At 39.4% G+C, this 19874-nt stretch overlaps 1 protein-coding gene and 1 pseudogene across 1 annotated transcript; both read right to left on the reverse strand.

Moving 5' to 3' along the window:
- Positions 1-998: 998 nt before the first annotated feature.
- Positions 999-18398, reverse strand: TRIM69 (tripartite motif containing 69). Its single transcript, XM_066343627.1, is given in 5 exon segments — positions 999-1540; positions 13130-13289; positions 14118-14351; positions 16940-17035; positions 17856-18398. Coding segments are annotated over 5 exon segments (1575 nt in total).
- On the reverse strand, positions 8962-9569 carry LOC136376737 (small ribosomal subunit protein eS8 pseudogene; annotated as a pseudogene).
- Positions 18399-19874: the final 1476 nt, after the last annotated feature.

Here is a 19874-nt window from a genome sequence, read left to right on the forward strand (position 1 = left end):
GATGCTAAGTACTTTAGACTTAGAAAGAAGGAATAAGCTGGAGAATGAGTATATTGGAAAGGAGAAATTGAAAAATACTGATATTTAAATTATAGACAGGAATGATAAAAAGGGCATAGATAAAAATACTTAGATGTATTTGAATACAGAAAAACAAGTGCCTCATAGAAAAATAAAGCAGAAAAAGGGGGCTGAGAAAGAGTCATAGATTCGCTGGACTAAAAAGTCTCTTGAGAGAATTCAAGACAAGGTTATAAACTAACCCAGACCATGTTTTGTTTTTTGCTTTAAGCCTCTGGAACAGTTTTTTTTCCCTTTAATTACAGCAATAAGTTCTAGAAAAGAAATGTATTGCAAAAATTATATTAAAAGAAAATAGGAAGAAGAATATATATCTGAAAATTCATGTAATGCGAGTCATTATGCTAGATACTAATGACAGCATAATACAGTGGTACCTTGAGATACGAACAGACCAACATATGATTTTTTTTTAAGATATGAGCTGCAACATGGTCCATATTTTTGTTCGAGATCCGCGTGAAATTCTGAGATATAAGTCATGCTTTGGGAAGCTGCCTCTAGTTGGCGTGTTGGCATATGGGTCCAGTATCTGCAGTTTGATATAGAAGTTGACTGATTTACAAGCTCATTACAGAACAAATTAAATTTGTATCTCAATGTACCACTGTATATAGTTTCTGGGCATTTTTAAAAAGGATTCTCAAGCATCACAAACTCAAGTTGCAGTTTGCCTCAGTAACAATAGCATGATGAACGCTCATTGGAGAGGCTCCTGTGTCTTAAAAGTCCCCAGTGAATTAAAACGACATCTTGAAAGGTTCCAGTGAAATCTACTTAGGACACTGAGAATGAAATTCAATTTGTGGATCCTCTTGTCATTATTCATTTTTAAATTGGGAAGAAAAAGCAGTAAGACTGGTATACGATTTCAGTGCCTCTTTAATAATGCTCTGAATACACAACAGTATGGCTGATTACTGTGGATGTAAGATATGCAGTGGTTCTTTATTCTCTCCACCATCATTAAGGCAAGGGCAGAAGTAGGCATAAAGTTTCTCCGTGAAAGTGCTACTGAAGGTGTAAATGTGGGTCATGGTTTTAGCATTGTAGAAGGATACCTGCCCTTCTTCATAATCAAGGAATATGCCCACCTTGTTGAGGGTGTTAGTCAGTTTCAGACTGCAAGAAGGCAAATCCAGAACCTTTAAATCATTTTGATTCCGTAGTATCAAAACCCAGAATCCTTGCTCAGGAGTTAGAGGACAGCTCCCTTTCCGAATGACAGATTCTCTGACAACTCCAACTGTCCACTTTGTCTTCTTTGCTACTTCTATTTCCCAGTACCATTTTCCAGATGTGAAGCCTTCTGAGCTCAGCACAGCCACACTTGAGTCAAATCTCTCTGGATTGTCGGGCATTACCTGCTTAATATCACCATGCCACACACTGGTTTGGTTTTTGGAGAGCACCAAATTTGGATGTGCTGTTTTAGGGTCCAGAGTTAATGGAGATAAGCCTAGTAAGAAAATAAGAAAAATCAGGACATGAGAGAAAAGGGATGAATGCAAATTCCCATAGTAAAAGGCAATATTTACATAAACACCAGTAATTTTTCTCTTCATGCACCTATACTCTTAGACACGTAATTATTTATATGCTCTTTATTGGTTTGGTATCTATGTGGTGATACTCTAGACACTTTTATGTTTGTTGTAAAAATCAGACTGCTCTGAAGCAATTTATTCTCTAATAAAGAAAACAATGCAAATAATATAAATCTATACTAGTAAACATAAGAAAATACAAATGCTGAAGAGGTAATGATTAGGTAAATTTGCACTAGGAAAGCTTTCTAAGGACAGTAACTATTTCAGTTGTGATATAACATCTATTCAGGATGCTTTGGGTAAACAGAGACAAAAAAGGGAATGGGTTAAAAACAGTAACTTCTGTGGGAGAGAACGCAAGGGCTTGCCTGTTAGAGGCAGTCAAGACTGAGGCTGATACAGAGTTTAGAGAACAATGGTGAGAAGTTTATGTTTGGTATAATAGATGATGAGACTTTTGAGATCTAGAATGGTTTATGCCAATCAGAATGTGGTCCACAACTGTGTGGTTACCAGTCTGGGACAAGGTAATACAGAAATCAAGAGTAAGCTCTTAGAAACGTTCATAGCAACCTGACAATAATTTTATGTCAGTTGAATCTAATAATTAAAAAACTGGCTTTGCACTTTTACACTTTGTAACCTTTTTTGGTGGGAGGCGAGAGAGAGAGAGACGAGAGTCAGGGAGAGAGAAAGATGAGAAGCATCAACTCCTACTTGTGTAACTTTAGTTGTTCATTGATTGCTTCTTATGTGTCCCTTGATTGTGGGGCTCACACTGAGCTAGTGAGCTAGTGATCCCTTGTTCAAGCCAGTAACCTTGGGCTCAAGCCAGTGACCTTTGGGCTCAAGCCAGTGACCATGAAGTGATCCCACGCTCAAACCAGAGACCCTGCACTCAGGCTGGTGAGCCTACACTCAAGCTGACGACCTTGGTGTTTCAAACCTGAGACCTCAGCATCTTAGGTTGACACTCTATCAACTGTGCTAACACTGATCAGGCATAACCTTTGTTATTTTATTTTATTTATTTATTTATTTATTTATTTTTATTTTTTGTATTTTTCTGAAGCTGGAAACGGGGAGGCAGTCAGACAAACTCCCGCATGCGCCCGACGGGGATCCACCCGGCACGCCCACCATGGGGCGATGCTCTGCCCATCTGGGGCGTCACTCTGTTGCAACCAGAGCCACTCTAGCGCCTGGGGCAGAGGCCAAGAAGCCATCCCCAGCGCCAGGGCCATCCTTTGCTCCAATGGAGCCTTGGCTGCGGGAGGGGAAGAGAGAGACAGAGAGGAAGGAGAGGGGGAGGGGTGGAGAAGCAGATGGGCGCCTCTCCTGTGTGCCCTGGCCGGGTATCGAACCCGGGACTTCCGCAAGCCAGGCCAACGCTCTACCACTGAGCCAGCCGGCCAGGGCACCTTTGTTATTTTAATTTCACTTTTTCAAGTAATTAATTTATATTGTATTCTACAAACATATCAGTCCATGCTAGGTTGAAATTTAAAAACTGCTCCTTCATTTTACTGGTTTTATTGATTTATAATTGACAAATAATGTTGTATAAGTTCATTACAGGTAATTTTAACAAGCATTGGTTTAGATAAATCAATGAGTAGCAATATAAAAAAATTTCTAGGACAGAGGGAAAGGGGATGATAGGATGGGATAAATCTGAAGGGAAGGGGGGAGGGCGCTATGGGGAGGGGTCAAGGGAGATATTGAGGGGAATAAGGGGGAAGGAAGATGCATTTGGGGCAACACTAGAATCTGTAAACATAATACATTAAAATTAAAAAAAAAGAAAAAACTTAGAGACAACAGTGCAGTGATTACAAGAGGAAGGGGGGGTGGGGAGGTAGGAGAGGGTAAAAGGGGATAAATGGTGATGGAATCAGGCTTGGTTTGGGGTGGAGAACACACAATACAATCTGCAGATGTATTATAGAATTACACACCTGAAACCTATATAATTGTATTAATTATTGCCTCTCCAATAAATTCAATCATAAGAAAGAATTTCTAAATAGAGGTTGGAAGCATAACAGCAAAAAGATGACAAATTCTAGGTGTGAGATGAACGTTGACACAAAATTTGATAAAGGAAACGAAAACTATGTATATTCACAACATAGACACAGACGTATATACACATACATTTGTTGTTAATGAATTTATTTATCCTTGGAAGTGAGATCAGTTCAGTCCAACCTTCTCTTCCCAGAAAAGCCTGAGTCTTTTCCATTATCCCAAGGATTTCTTTTTCCAACAAGAGACTTTGAAGAATCCTGAATTTTTCCACACAGGCTGAATCTTCTCTCCTTCACATAACCCCATCCACCCTGGGTTGTTACTCTTTCCAACGTGAGGACTAGGATTTCTCTGGAGGTGTAAAGGCTTCTTACCAATCTACTTGGAGCTCCAGTCTGCTCTCATCACTAAGCCTCTGACACCGCCGCTAGCTCAGTCTGCACTGGCTCTGAAGATTTCCTAGGAGCTAGCATTGTGTCCTCTCTTTTCTTCTCATGCCATATTCAATTCAACAGTAAGTTCTGTCCACTCCACCTTTAAAATATATTCTGAGCCTATTCAGAATATATAGACAGATAACTTCCACAAATACCACTGGCCTAGAATTACTGCAATAACTTTTTAACTGTTCTGTTTTCACTCTTGCCCATCTGCATCCTATTCTGCCCACACTCTTATGCTTTTCATCACCCAAGATAAAATCCAGACTCCTTACAGAGCAAAGAAAACCAACATGATTTAACCAACTCTCTGATCTCATCAGCTACCACATTGCCCTCATTTTCTTTGCTCCAATCACCTTTGCCTTTTGGCTGTTTCATGAGTATGTCAAGCTCATTCACAGTCTAGAACCTTTACACTTTCTTTCCTTGTCCCCAAACACTCTTTTCCCATATGATTCACTCCTTTACAGTATTTGGGCCTTTGTTCATGCACATTCAGTAAAATGTTCATGACAGAATCTAGGTAGGTATAGGGGTAGTCACTGTAAATTTTTTTTTAACTTTTATGTATGTTTGTAAGTTTCTACAATAAAATGTAGGGAGAGGAGATTACCTCCGCAGAGAGGTTTTCTCTGGCCATGCTATCTAAAATAGCACGTTCACCCAACCATCACTTTTGGACTATTATTCTGCTTTATACTTCCTTATGAATAATTAGTTATTGAGTATACCTTGCTTTATTTTCTTCACAGTGGTTATCACTATGTGAAATTATTTATTTGTTCATTGTCTGTCTCCTCCACTAGAATGTAATCTCTGGAAGGGCAAGGACCTCATCTGTTTTGTTTCCTCACATGTCTTCAAAATTTGGAACTGTTCTTAGGTGTTCAAGTAACTACTTGTTAAATAAATAAGTAAACTTCAATCAAAGTTCCAGTTGAAACCTTGGCACCAACTAAGTCCACCATGCCTCATATTCCTGTTATCCTTGGCCAACACCCATAATGTAGATCCCACGAGTGATTTATCCTCTAACATGTTCTTGTCCCCTGACTGTGTTCTTTACTTCCTCTGCCTTCACTAGTCTTCCCACCTCTCCCTCCCAACACTTTCCATTTTGCCCTTTGAAATTAACTTTCCTGCATCCTCAGTTTACTGAATTCTCTCATCATCTCCTTACTCTAACAGAAACCTGGCTGGTTCTTCCTCAAAAAACACAGCTTCCAAAAAAGTTCAAAAGACTATTAGCTCTGCCTGAGTAGCTCAGTTAGTTAGAATGTCATCCTGATACACCAAGGTTACCGGTTTGATCCCCAGTCAGGGCACATATAAAACAACCAATGGCCCTGGCCAATTTGCTCAGTGGATAGAGCATCAACCCAGCATGCAGATGTCCCAGGTTCAATCCCTGGTCAGGGCACATGTGAGAAGTGACCATTTGCTTTTCTTCCCCCCCCCTCTCTTATTCTCTCACAGCCAGAGGCTCAAATGGTTCAAGTGTCCACCGCAGGCACTGAAGATAGCTTGACTGGACCAAGTGTTGGCCTCAAGCACTGAGGATAGCTTGGTTGATTCAAGCATCAGTCCCAGACAGGGTTGCCAAGTGGATCCTGGTCAGGGTGCATGTGGGAGTCTGTATATCTCCTTTCCTCTCACTTAAAAAGTAAATCAACCAATAAATGCATAAATACATGGAACAACAAATTGATGTTTCTCTCTCTCTTTCCCCCTCTGTCTTTAAAAATCAATCAATCAGTTTTTTAAAAAAGAGACTATTTATTTTCTAAATTCAGATGCCAGAAATCCAATAGCCACCACTGCCACTTTCAGACCACTGCTCTACTTCTCATCCTTATGTAAAATATCACTTTTTATTTGACACTCTTGCCATCCAATTTCATATTACCCTCTATCTCTGTTTGATGCTATCATGTACAAACTTCCTGTTATACTCGCTGCACTTTGGGATAACTCCTCTACCCCAACTCCAAACCATCATCCCAAATGATTTCACTATCTTTGGATATATAGTGTCTCTTCCACTTTTGCAGGTCTTTGATTTCACTTTGACTCATTTCAGCTGTCCTTGTCAATGACCATATGCTGGACCTTGCAGTCATTGGGAACTAACTATTCATTCTTAAAATCTTAAACTCACATTAAACTCCTGTTGTCTTATTTTTTTGAGCGTTTTCACTCTCATTTCCTCCTACAACCATTGCTTGACATCATTAATCTAGTCCCTGATTTCTCCTTATTTTCCTAAGCTATCTACTTTCTGGCTTAAAATCCTTTCCTAAACAGCTTAGCACTGGCAGGTTTGTTATCAATAACCTCAACATTTTTTCCTTTCTTTGCAGCAGCACCTGTCATGCAACTCTCCAACTCTGGATCTACACAGCTATTCAAACTCACATCACCATTGCTGACCACTGCGGGAGGAAGATCACAAAATTATACATAGAGATATCACAACAGATTCATTATTTCCACTTATACTTGACCATCAGAAACTGCCCAGAATTCCTATATTTCCTGAATCAGATAATCTCCAGTTCCTTGCAACAGTAATTTCAAACCTTCACCTCCCTCCTCAAGCCACTATTCTACCACTTACCCCCCCCTCTTTTTTTAAGATTTCTTTTTATTGATTGATTTTACAGAGGGAGGTGGGGCAAGAGGTTCAACTCACAGTTGCTTCATTTTAATTGTTTATTGACTGCTTGTTGTATGTGCCTTGACCAAGCAAGCCCAGGGTTTCAAACTGTCAACCTCAACATTCCAGGTCCAGGATCTATCCACTGCACCACCACAGCTCAGGCCGCCCCTCACACTCTTTATTATTATTATTATTATTAATATTATTTTGAATCCTGCTATCCTTTAGTACATCACACCATGAAAAGATTAGCAACATTATAAAACAATGACACTCATTAATTTTTTGTTTTAAAAAATTAAGTCTCTCCTGACCAGGCGGTGGCGCAGTGGCTAGAGCATCAGACTGGGATGCAAACAACCCAGATTTGAAACCCCGAGGTTACCAGCTTGAGCATGGGCTCATCTGGTTTGAGCATAGCTCACCAGCTTAAACCCAAGGTCGCTGGCTTGAGCAAGGGGTCACTTGCTCTGCTGTAGCCCCCCAATCAAGGCACATATGCAAAAGCAATCAATGAACAACTAGGGAGCTGCAACGAAGAATTGATGCTTCTCATCTCTCTCCCTTTCTGTCTGTCTGTCCCTGTCTGACCCTCTTTCTGTCTCTCTGTCTCTGTCACAAAAAAAAATATGTGTGTGTGTGCATGTGTCATGGCCCTGTCTGATGGCTCAGTGGGTAGAGTGTCTGTCTGCCCAACATATGGACGTCCCAAGTTTGATTCCCAGGCAGGGCACACAGGAGAAGTGACCATCTGTTTCTGTCCCCCTCCCTTTTTTTGTTCTCTCCCTCTTTCCCTCCCAAAGCCAGTTTGATTGGTTCAAGCCTCAGCCCTGGACACTGAGGTTTGCTCAGTTGGTACAAGAACACCAGCCTCAGGCACTAAAAATACCTTGGTTAGTCCAAGCATCAGCCCCAGATGAGTTGCTGGGCAGATTCAGGTCAGGATCCATGCGAGAATATGCCTCACTATCTCCCTTCCTCCCATATGTATGTCTCTTTTAATAGTTATACCTTATTTATGTTCACATATAATAGGTTCATTGTTATTTTTAAATGACTAAATATTTTTAATTTTTCTAGTTTTAATTTCTTTTTTTTTTAATTTAAGTGAGAGGAGGAGAGATAGTGAGGCAAATTTCCGCATGCACCCAAACCGGGATCCACCTGGCAACCCGTCTGGGGCCGATGCTCTGCCCATCTAGGGCCATGCTTGCAACCAAGCTCTTTTTAGCACCTGAGGCAGAGGCTCCACCAAGCCATCCTCAGTGTCCAGGACCAAAGCGCTCAAATCAATTGAGCCATGGCTGTGGGAGAGGAAGAGAGAGAGAGAGAAAGAAGGGGAAGAAGGGGGAGGGATGGAGAAGCAGATGGTCACTTCTCCTGTGTGGCCTGACTGAGAATCAAACCCAGGACTTCCACATGCCAGGTCAACACTCTACCACTGAGCAAACCACTCAGGGCCTAGTTTTAATTTCTAATGCAATAAATATTGACAGCTATACCCCACATAATTAAAAGCACTGTGGGATCCTCAATAAGTTTTAGAGTCTACAGGGTCCTAAGACCAACATTTGAGAAGCACTGTTCTAGACTACACTCTCTGAGGGCACGGGTTACATATGTCTTCGTCACTACTGTATCCTACATGGTAGATATTTAAAAACTGGATGGCCATACTTGTTGAAAAAGTGATTGACTGAATGACTGTATGACTTAATGAATGGTACATGAAATGGATCTTGTCAGGCATTCCAGACAGAGGGAACAGTCTGATAAAAAGGTGCAGAAACAAGAAAGTAAGGATTTTAGGAAAAGAGTACTCGCTCTCTCTTTAGATCTCACTCTTTCCTACTTTCACCAGTTATCCCTTCTTATAGCGTTGATTTTTGCCTTTCTACTGCCTGCTTCCCTTTAGTATGGTGACGTTTGCTTATTTGTTTGAGGCTTTTTAAATTGACTTTTAGAGAAAGAAAGAGAAAGCAAGAGAGAGAAAGAGGGGAAGAAGTAGGAAGCATCAATTTGTAGTAAGTAGTTGCTTCAATATGCACCTTGACCAGGTAAGACCAGGGTTTTGAATCAGCAACCTCAGTATTCCAGGTCTACACTTTATCCACTGTGCCACCACTGGTCAGGCTTTGTTTGTTTTTTTAAGAATAAACACTTTTATTACATGAGCTAAGATAGGAAGGAGGGGGATTTATTTGTATTTAGGGGCCTTGGTTTTCCTTAGACAGAACCCAGCTCCTTGCTCTTTAGCACATAGCTGTCTGCTCCACCACGCTGGCCTGGTCTTGGAGCCATGCATGCAAGAAGCTTGCCCTAGAAGACAGCTGATTTGGGCATTCTTTTTCCTTAAGTCATAGTTCTTCTGAATTTCTCTAATTGTATTTTGTTTAAAAATCTCTTCCTCCTCAGCAATCAGCTTGGCCCCTTCCCTATGGTCCAGGGGCAGTGCCTAGTGGGATTCATGCCACTATCCATACAGTGTGCTGTCAATGTGCGTGATGCAGTTCTTTACTTAGGTCTAGGTGCGAACCAGTTTATCATTGGATGCACTGCAGACCACATCAATAATCATGGTTTTGTGTATATAACACTTGGAGCCCCAGGAGAAGCTGTCCACATCCAGCTTCAAGGCTGGGTACTTCTTGTGGCTTCCCACATGTAGACTGTGTGTGTGCAGTGGGGGACAATCTTAGTGTTGGCTGTATGGGGTTCCAGCTCATATTTTTGCTTCTTGTGGTGGGGCTTTCTCTTGCCCCCAGTTTTGCAGCGCTTGTGCCAGTTGTCCCAAGAGATGTCCATGGCTTAGCACCAGCTGGAAAGAGCTTCAGTACATTTTTAGAAGTCCTCTTTTTACTCTGTTCCCACACTCACGTCTTTCCTACATAGTGAAACTTCATAAATGACTGACCTATTTACCTCACTACTGCCACATTCCAAATCTCTCCTGAACCCTTCACAATATAACTTCTACCCATTCCACTTATTTGAAATTGCCTTTATCAAAGTCACCAGTTGTTGTTTTTTTTTGGGGGGGGTTGTTTGTTTTTTGGGGGGCAGAGACAGAGAGAGTCAGAGAGGACAGACAGATAGGAAGGGAGAGAGATGAGAAACATCAATTCTTCATTGAAGCTCCTTAGTTGTTCATTTATTGATTTCTCATATGTGCCATGACCAGGGGGCTACAGCAGAGCAAGTGACCGCTTGCTCAAGCCAGCGACCTTGGGCTCAAGCTGGTGAGCCTTGCTCAAACCAGATGAGCCCGCGCTCAAGCCGGCGACCTCGGGGTCTCGAATCTGGGTCCTCCACATCCCAGTCCGACACTCTATCCACTGCACCACCACCTGGTCAGGCACCAGTTGTTGTTTAAAATATATATGCATATATTTTTTCCAATTGTTTTCTAAATTAATCTTCACATTTGATGTGAATGACCACTCCTTTCTCCTTAAGGTCTCTTTTCTTAGATTCCATGTCAATTTCATTTCTTGGTTTTTCTCCTACTTCTCTTGCCAGAATTCCTCAATCTCTTCTGGGAACTTCATTGCCCTTTATTTATTGATATTCACTATAAGGTGCTCCCTCCTTGACTGTATGTTCTCACTTTCCTTAGGAAATCTCGTTTACATTGATAGCTTCAGCTACCTGATTTATACTGATTATTCCAGCCCTGATTTCTCTCATAAGCTTCAGCTGAAATAATACCTATTTGAATATATCACTTAGTTATCCTATAGGTTCTTCCACACAGCATGGCCACAATTGAACTCATCAACCCCCTCCAAAATCTGCATCTCCTATATTTCCATACTTGACATCACCTTTCTTTATTCCTTACCACTAATTACTGTCCAGTACATTTCAGCTCCTGGAATTCTTCTATGGAATCTATTCTTTATTCTCCAGTCCCTCCCATGCCTTGGCTTAGGTCTTAATAATTTTTCACCTACATGGCTACTGCAAATTCTAAGTTCATCTTCTAGTCTCTTGGGAGCATAAACTATGTCTTTTATTTCTATGTGCTTAGAACTCAATTTAGTGCTTAGCATGTTAGGTCCACCATAAGAGTGTGTTGGATGAATGAGTAAACATTGATGATATTTTACTGATACACAAAACTAAAGGAAATACATGAAAATATTTTAAGTTGGAATTGGTAAAACTACAACCAGCAGGCCAGACCTGGCCTGCTGCTTGTTTATAAATAAAGTTTTATTGGAACACATCAATGGCCATTTATTTGCATATTATCTGTGGTTGCTTATTTACCTCCATGGCAGAATTAAGTAGTTTCAACAAAAACCATACAGCCCACATAGCCCAAAATATTTACTACCTGACCATTTATAGAAAAAAATACCAGCCCTTTTCCTAAAACAACAGCCTCTGTTATAAGGCAGGGAAAGTGAAAATATGAACTTTCTGAAGAATAAGCAAAGACCTAAAAGTAAGAAGTATGAAGTATATTTTATCAAGGTTTGGTAACAGTTCCATTATTAGTAAAATAGCCATATTTGCAATAAATTCCATCTGATTTTCTTATTTTTTAAGGTCTTATTTACTGATTTTTGGGGAAGAGAGCATATAAACTCATAGTTGCTTCACTTTAGTTGTTGCTGCTTGTTGCTTGTCCTATGTGCCTTGACCTGGCAAGCCCAGGGTTTCAGACTGGCAACCTCAGCATTCCAGGTCAACACTCTATCCACTGTACCACCACCGGCCAGGCAGTCCCATTTGATTTTCTTAGATGTATAATTATACCCCCCAAAAAAATCAATTTGTGGTTTCTGTGATTGCTAGAAGTAAAGTTTGATTTTACAAGGCAAAGAGTACAGGAAGAAAAACACAATGTTATCCCAAGACAGCCAGACTGTGCACAGTCGAGCAACACAGAGGAGGGAGCTGCACACAGACTTTTGAACATTTGCAAAGGCTGTGGCTGGGTGCTGATCTTCAGTGACACTTAGAGCAAGTGAAAGAATCTCTAGAATACAGTACGCTGGACAATTTCTAGAGCTCACACAGACTAGGAATAATTTTCACTCTTGCCAGCCAGAATGGAAAAATGTCATAATATATGGAACATCAGACAGGATACTCAAAGGTTATTACCTTAGAAAATGGGCTAAATTAGCCCTAGTTTAAAGGCTACTGTTGAACTACTTTAACAAAACTTAAAGCCTCAACAAAGCAAAAAGTAGCCAAAAGGAACAAAGTTATTTCAAATAACTACATGCCAAAATTAAATCCAACAGAGTTTAAAGGTTACAGCAAAATCCAGCAAACAACAATGTAAAATTGATCATGTTTGACATATTTATTAAAAATTACTAGTCAGAAGAAACAAATCTCCCATGCAAAAGAATTCCAAATAATTTATGTAGATATCCACCCTCAAGGAGAAGATACATAACTCCTTACTCCTTAAGTGTGGGCTGTGCATGGTGACTTCCTTCCAAAGAGAACAATATGGAAAAGGGAGGATTAGGGTAACATTACCATGGAGAAAACTTCCTGCCTGTCCCTATCTGTCCCTCTCTCTGTCCCTGTCTCTCTAGCTAAAAAAAAAGAAGCAATATGGAAATATTTTAAATAACAGTTTTATTGTTTTTGTCAGGTATTATTTAATATTTTTTTCATTACTATTTTAAAACTTATAACAATCTAGCTTTGTGTACCTCTTTTATTGTTCTTACTTAAGTATTATGTGCATGAAATAATAAAATACCTTTCAGTATCTCTTTTTTTATACTTAAAAACATTCATTAGGGCAGAGATCCAATTGTTAAATTATTTGAATCCCACCACTGGCTGAGGTAATTCTGACAGTAGACCCTATTTACCAGTGAAAAGGCACAAATTATTAGGTCATGGTACCAGCAGAAATTCAGTCATACCAACTAGCCTTCTTTTGCTCTACCTTTCCCCCATCTTATACTCTAAAGCAGAGGTAGTCACCATTTTTATACCTACCGCCTACTGTTGTATCTCTGTTAGTAGTAAAGTTTTCTAACCGCCCACCAGTTCCACAGTAATGGTGATTCATAAAGTAGGGAAGTAACTTTACTTTATAAAATTTATAAAGCAGAGTTACAGCAAGTTAAAGCATATAATAATAATTACTTACCAAGAACTTTATGTCAGATTTTCACTAAGTGTGGCAGAATAAATCTTTATAAAACAACTTACTATAGTTAAATCTATCTTTTTATTTATACTTTGGTTGCTCCGCTACCACCCACTAGTGGGCGGTAGGGACCAGGTTGACTACCACTGCATACTAATTAGGGCCACAGAAGAGGTCCCACAGATGAAACATACATTAAGAGCCCCAGGAACCAGTAGCTACTTCCCACTGATACCTGGAGAGAGAATGGACTCCATTTCCCTCCACATCATGTACTGGATGGGACCTTTGTACAGGCCCAGGTTCAGTTTTCTGGAGATAAGCTCTCTGTGTTTCAGTTCCCTTGTATCTTGCTCCAAGCTGAAAGGGACATAAGTCATTTATTCTTAGACATCCTCCAGGGACTGAAGGTAGTGTACTAATACTATATGGAAACACTTACCTATCCGTGAGAAATTTGATGTCCTAGAAGAGGAAAGGAGAGATAGAAAAGTTAGATGCCTATTCATCAATTGCGGAGATACTGGCCAGCACCAGAATTTGACTGTCAATGCTGGAATCCAGCACAGATGGTCCCCTTTCCTTTGCCACCTCTCCTCCTCCATATGTCTTCTCTGATCTGCATCCTTCACCTAATTCAAGATAAACTGCCTTATCTTGCTCTGATTTTCTAGCTCCCTTTTACATGGAACAAGAGAGAAGTTAAGGTTAAGCTGTACTTACTTATACTGCCACATAGTCTCAGGAGAAAAACACAATAGGTATTTCCACCCCAACGCCACCTTTCCTTTACTCTAATTAAGCTGCTGAGTGCTGAGGTGGTAACCAATACTGCTTTAGAAGTGAAACTTCAGTTACCAAAGATTGGGAAAAAACTTTTCAAACAGGTCAATTTAAGATTGCTGAGAGCCAAAGATACAGCTTAGGCTGCACCATTCTTATTTTTGAGAAACAAAGCTTCAAGGTTCTTTATGGGAAAATATTAAAATATTAATACATGCTGTTATTAATGGCATTTTATTATCTTCTTTTCTAGGAGGGGGAAAGTAAAGCTTCCTATTGAGTGTAAGGCAAAAGTAGCCTCCTGCTTTTCTCCCAGAGAATCTTAAAAGCACTACAGCAAGTTTTTCCCCCTTCCTTGTGGGGAAAAGCTTCTTTTACAGCCTTTCTGACCCTCTTTCCCCTAGCAGTGTACTCACAGTCATGTTGATACGGAGTCTTACTTTGAGAAAGTAAAAGGAGTCCTGCTCTTCCATCCGTGCCTGGATGCTCACCAACATATCCTTCACTAGGAAACACCGGTTCTGAAGCTTGTTCAGATTCAGGTCCATCTCCTCATTCAAGGCCTTTCCCTCTTCTCGGAGCTCAGTTAAAATGTCATTTTCTTTGCATTGTAGAAACTGATGCAGCTTTAGAAACTCCAAGGAGATGTGTTGCTGCAGATGTAGCTTCTTTTCCTGGAAACCTCCATAATTATCACCATGGTAATTACTGAGGCAAATACTTGGGGATGAGGCCCCACACCACCAATACTCACACAAATTGGGAAATAACAGGAAAATTCATGAGAATGACTGCTGCGTATCAACATTCAACCATACTGGAAAAGGCCCTTTTGTGGCAGAGGGGGAGACTTACTCCATCTTTCTCAACTAGTTTAATGGTTCAGGATGAAATAGTCAAAAGTGATCTCCAGGTCTCTATTGTAGTATTGAGGTGGTAACAAATGCCATATTAAATAAGACTGTGGGGTTAATCAAACATTCTAGACTGAATGATAATACCTTCCTATCCAGAAGTATAAGCCGATATCTACCAAGCAACTCTGTTAGGCTGGGACCATAAGGGGGCAGGAAGAAATGTCCTTATCAAGAAATCAGAACATCAGAACTGGGGTGGGGGATGTCACTCCTGTTGCCAGGACAACATAAAAGAAGAGAAAGGAAGTGTTTAAAGCACTGAAATCGGTACTCTTGCAGCTCTTTTCTTAGGTGACCTCAACATCCTCATGAGTAAGCCATCTAATAACCTGGTTTCTCTGTTCCTTATTCTCATTTTTAGTGATTTCCACTTTCATCTATTCATTCTCTTAGTTACACTGGGTACTTTCTCATCCCCAGCAATTTTATCATTCCAGAATTAACTTTTTATACTCACTTACTCAGATACCCCTATTGCACTGTTGGGTCTCATTGAAACCTGTATATTGACCTCTTCACTTTTATTCCTTCAACTTCTGTCTTTATGTCCCCTGCTATCCAGCTTGGGATACTATGGCCCATTATTATAATTGCACTCTTAAAATAGTCTGAACTCACTCTTTCCTCCGGTTCACACTTTTTCAGTTTTCCTTTTACCTATTTCACTACTATTTCTCAGACTTATTTGTTGGTTCTAATTACTTGATATTCTGTCTGGGGCTCTTTTCCCTTCTCATTCTATACTCCCTTTCTAGGTAATATTTTTTCTTCCCACAGTGTTAAATCCCATCTAAATGCTGATTTCTTATTTCTAGCCTAGTCCAACTTCTAAGCTCCAGATTCCTATATCCAACTGTCTATTAAGCATCTATACTTACCCCTAACATCTAATGAATCATCCCGTCTAGTTTATTTTCATCTTCAAAGCATATACTGAAGCTGCTTATTTCTTTCCATCCCCACTGCCTCTCTAGACCAAGCCAACATCATCATTCTCTGGGATCACTGCAGTAGCCTTCTAATCATTATCCTTGTCATTGTCTCTCCAGTTCATTCTCCACATAGCCACCAGACTGAAATTTTCAAAATGAGATAAAACCATGTCTTGTTTAAACCTTTTAATGACTTCTCATTATTCTCAGGATGAAATTCAAAATTTCTAACATCATCTACAAGGGCCCACATGTTTGGGCCCACATTTGCCTCTTCAATCTCATCTTGCTTACCAGGATCCAGTTTTATTGGCTTTCTCTTGAACATGACAACTGCCTTCCTCTCTTAGGACTTTTCCACATGCTCTTTGCTTCATAAAACATTCTTCAGAACACTTCAGATTCCCCTCACCCAGTTCATTTAACAAAGTTACTTATCTTTCAATTCTCAATTATTAATAGGTGACTTCTTCAGAGAATAGACCTCCCTCAGCCTAGATAGGTTCTTCATTTATAAGATCTCATAGTACCCTATGTTTTCATTTATAGTAATTATCATAGTTGTTACTTTATTATTGGTGGGATTATTTAATTAGCATCTGTCATCCAGCCTAGTGGAATATAGTATCTAGTACAAAGCCTGACCTGCTCAATAAATATTTTTTGAATGTATGAATGTTAACTGTAATAGCTGCACTAGGAACTCTTAAAACAGGAACCAGATTCTTTGGAGACATCATTATTTTCATCTATTTCTTTCTTTCACTATACATATTACTTCTTCCAGATGCCAAATGCTAGAGAACACTTGCCTCCATAGAATAATTAATGAAAAAGTGGAATTCCCAATTTAACCCCCCAACCCAGGGACTGATCTGTCAAGTCTCTAACCATTAATATTGTCCTAGAACTCCTGTCAAGTTAAAAGTATAGGCAACAGCATTATTTCATTTAGGGGAAGTTAGGAAAGATCAAATCAGATGGTAAAAGCCAGCAATCTTAGAGAGCTTATTTCAGGGAAAGATTGGTTATAAACCCAAAGAAAAGAAAAGTGTTTCTTTGGACATAACTATTTTTAGTGGATTTGCATGCATAAATTTCTTATTTTGTCATAAATAAGAGAAAAGACCAGACAAATGACAACCCCACACCAATCACCCAGCAACTGAACCATCAACAAGATCAGCATATTAGGGGAAAGGCCAATCTGCTCCCTCTGTTGATCAACTATTAGGAATCTCCTCCACTGCTATATTCCTTTCCACCCTACTGTGTCCATTTTTTAATTCTATAGCCCAGGTGTCATTTAATGTATTGATAATATATGTATAGGCACCTTTCTACCCAAATAACTATAGTCATAAGGAGGATATATTCTAGCTCTATCTCAGAACCCCCTACTCTGCTCCTCACCTTGTAAGCAGCAATAGCATCTTTCTGCCTTTTCTTCAGAGTCTGAAGTTCCTTCAGAATTGTCTCTAGTTGACCCTTATAGACAATTAACTTCTCCTGGAAATAATACCACGTAGAATTAACCCACACTGACTTGGGAGATGACGGGCCATAAGGGACATATCCCCCAAAGCCTCAGCATGTCAGAAAAAAATAAGCCAGCTCTTGCCACAGAAGTCTTTCCTTTGCCCTGTGTCATAGTTCCTGTCTCTTCCAAGAAGCAAATTACTAGCAGCAGAAAAACTTAGTTTTCTTAACCTTCTTAGTTAATTATAGGGGTTTGAGGAAGGTAACAGAGCTCTATACATTTTCTACTCTAATTGCACTGTTCTCACTATACCTTTACTTACATAATTCTCACTTAGACACATTTCTTCCTTCTGTCCACCCAAATCCAAGGATCTCCCAGTTCAAATTTAGTTTTACCATACATCCTCAAATATTTTAGTTTTTTTAAATCTTTTCTGAAATTCTAAACATTTATGAATTACTAGTGTGGCAAGATTTAGCTCTAAATAGTAAACTATCTTATATCACTTTTGTTGTTTCATCCTTATTGACTGAAATTTCAAGACTTTATAAAAGAGCAATATTTTATTCATTCATATTCTATACAGTGTCTAGTAGAGCACTGTCATGGCAGGGTTTAGGTAAATATTTGATTGATTCAAGGTGTAAGTCACAGCTCTCCACTACTTTTCTATATCAGCACTTCTAGAGAAAGAACATTGCAAGGTATATTGCATATTCTGAGTATTCTGAGCCTTCTAATAATCATCTAAATAAAGGGGTGGGGTTGGAAGAAAGAAAAAGCCCTACAAAAGATTTTTTTCCCCAGCTTTCCTAAGGTTCTGTTCAAGGCTCAGGGCTCACCCACCGTGAAGAATTGGACAGCATCAGAGATCTTCAGGAACTCCTTAGACTGCTCCACAGACAACCGCGCATCTTTGCATTGAAAGCAGATCAGCTTCCCTTCTGATTTACTGAACAGTTTCAGGTTCTCTCCATGTTCTGAGCACTGTGGATGGCTCTTGAGTAGGGGGAGCTCCTTAATCTTCTCTACCAGCCTCTCCAGGACAGGATTGAATGTACAATCGCTATCTTGGCATGTCAGCTTACATTTAGGACAGAATGTTTTATCTGCATTCTGCTCCCAAAAGTTTTGAATACAGGCCTGGCAGAAGTTGTGACCACAGGTTAGCATCAGTGGATCCCGGAACCATTCATTACACAGTGGGCAGTGTAGCTCCTTAGTAATACCATGTATCTGCACTTTAGAAGGTACCTTGGTGGTCAAGTCATTCACTTCAACGTAGATGCCTGAGTCAATGTTGGAGGAGGGTTTGGAAGATACCTTTGGAAAAGAACAGCTAAGATGAGTTCTCTTTCTAGCTGTCTGCCCTAGGAGAATGGGTTCCATTCTTAAGGAAGCTGAGAATTGGCACAGCCAAAGTAAAAGCACCATAATCTCTTCTTTGGAAGTGATAAATAAATTTAGTGTTTGTAACATCATGATTTATTACTACTTTCAACATTATTTCAATTTTAATAGAGAACCAAGACAGAAAGAGTACTCAACCAAAGAAACACATTTTGTTGTACTTTCCTCCCTCTATCCACTTTGCCCAGTATCAGTTGAAAACTTTTCCTTCAACTTCTGTTCCCCTAGTCTTTACCTTTTTGTTTTTTTGTGTGTGTGTGTTCTAGAAGTCATGTGCAAAGAATTGGAAGATCAGTCAGATTCCTCAATGAGTGGCATAATATCACCAACCATAATATCACCCAGCCCTCCACCCTCCTTTTTTAAAAACACATTACACAAGTAACATAAATACAGAAAAATGAAAATCTTAACTTTACAGTTCAGTGACTTCCAACAATAAACATTAGTTTTGTCTGTTTTGAATTTTACATAAACACAACCATGCAAATGGTACTCTTTTGTTGCTGGATTCTTTTGTCAACATTACATTTGTGGGATTTAGTCATATGGTTCTATGTATATACATTTCTTTTGAGTATATACTGTTACAAGGGACTCAACTAATTGTAACCCCCTTTGCATTGTAAGCTACCCAGGAGTAGCTTATACATTTGATCTATAACAAAACCAGACTCCTTAGCCTCAACATTTTACTATTTTTGTCCATTTTAGGGAAGTTATTATGCAGGTTCAACAGTATGCCTAAATGCAGACATTAGGGGGCCTGCAGCTGACTGTTTAGAAATTTGGACCACATAGCCTCCTGAAGTTTGTTTTAATCATTCCTTTTTTAAACCTGTTTTAATATATATATATAAACAAAATCATATTTTATGTATTTGTGTGTTGCTCAGCATGCCTTTTTTTTTTTTTGCAATTGAATACAACCATGATATTTATATCATCATGATAAATAGCCTAGTGCAGGGCTAGGAATTGGTAACCTGCTCCTAAGGTAATGTTTATATTAACTTTCCTCTACCCACCCATCTTTGCTTTCTCAGGTAAAAGTAGAGCTCATTACATCTCAATAATATGAATTATTATTTTTGTATATGGGGGTGACGTGCTGTAACTATGCCTTCAGTAAATGCATCAGCATGATCTTTGAGGTTTAATCCATGTTGATGCACATAACTGAAGTCCACTCATTTTCATTATATAATATAAATATTTTACTGATGAAAATGTATTTCTCCATTTACTATTAATAGCTAATTGGATTGCTTTGGTGTTTTGCCATATAACTAATGCTACTATGAACATTCATCCACATGTTTCCCGGTACATATGTGCAAGGGCTTTTCTAGGTTATTTAGTGTTAAAACAACCTTGCTTTCCAGGTGTTAATCCATCTTGATCATGATATATTATCTTATTTATGTATTGTTGAATTTGGTTTGGTAATTTTAA

This window comes from Saccopteryx leptura, chromosome 6 (assembly GCF_036850995.1).
Source record: "Saccopteryx leptura isolate mSacLep1 chromosome 6, mSacLep1_pri_phased_curated, whole genome shotgun sequence".
Taxonomy (NCBI): Eukaryota; Metazoa; Chordata; class Mammalia; order Chiroptera; family Emballonuridae; genus Saccopteryx; species Saccopteryx leptura.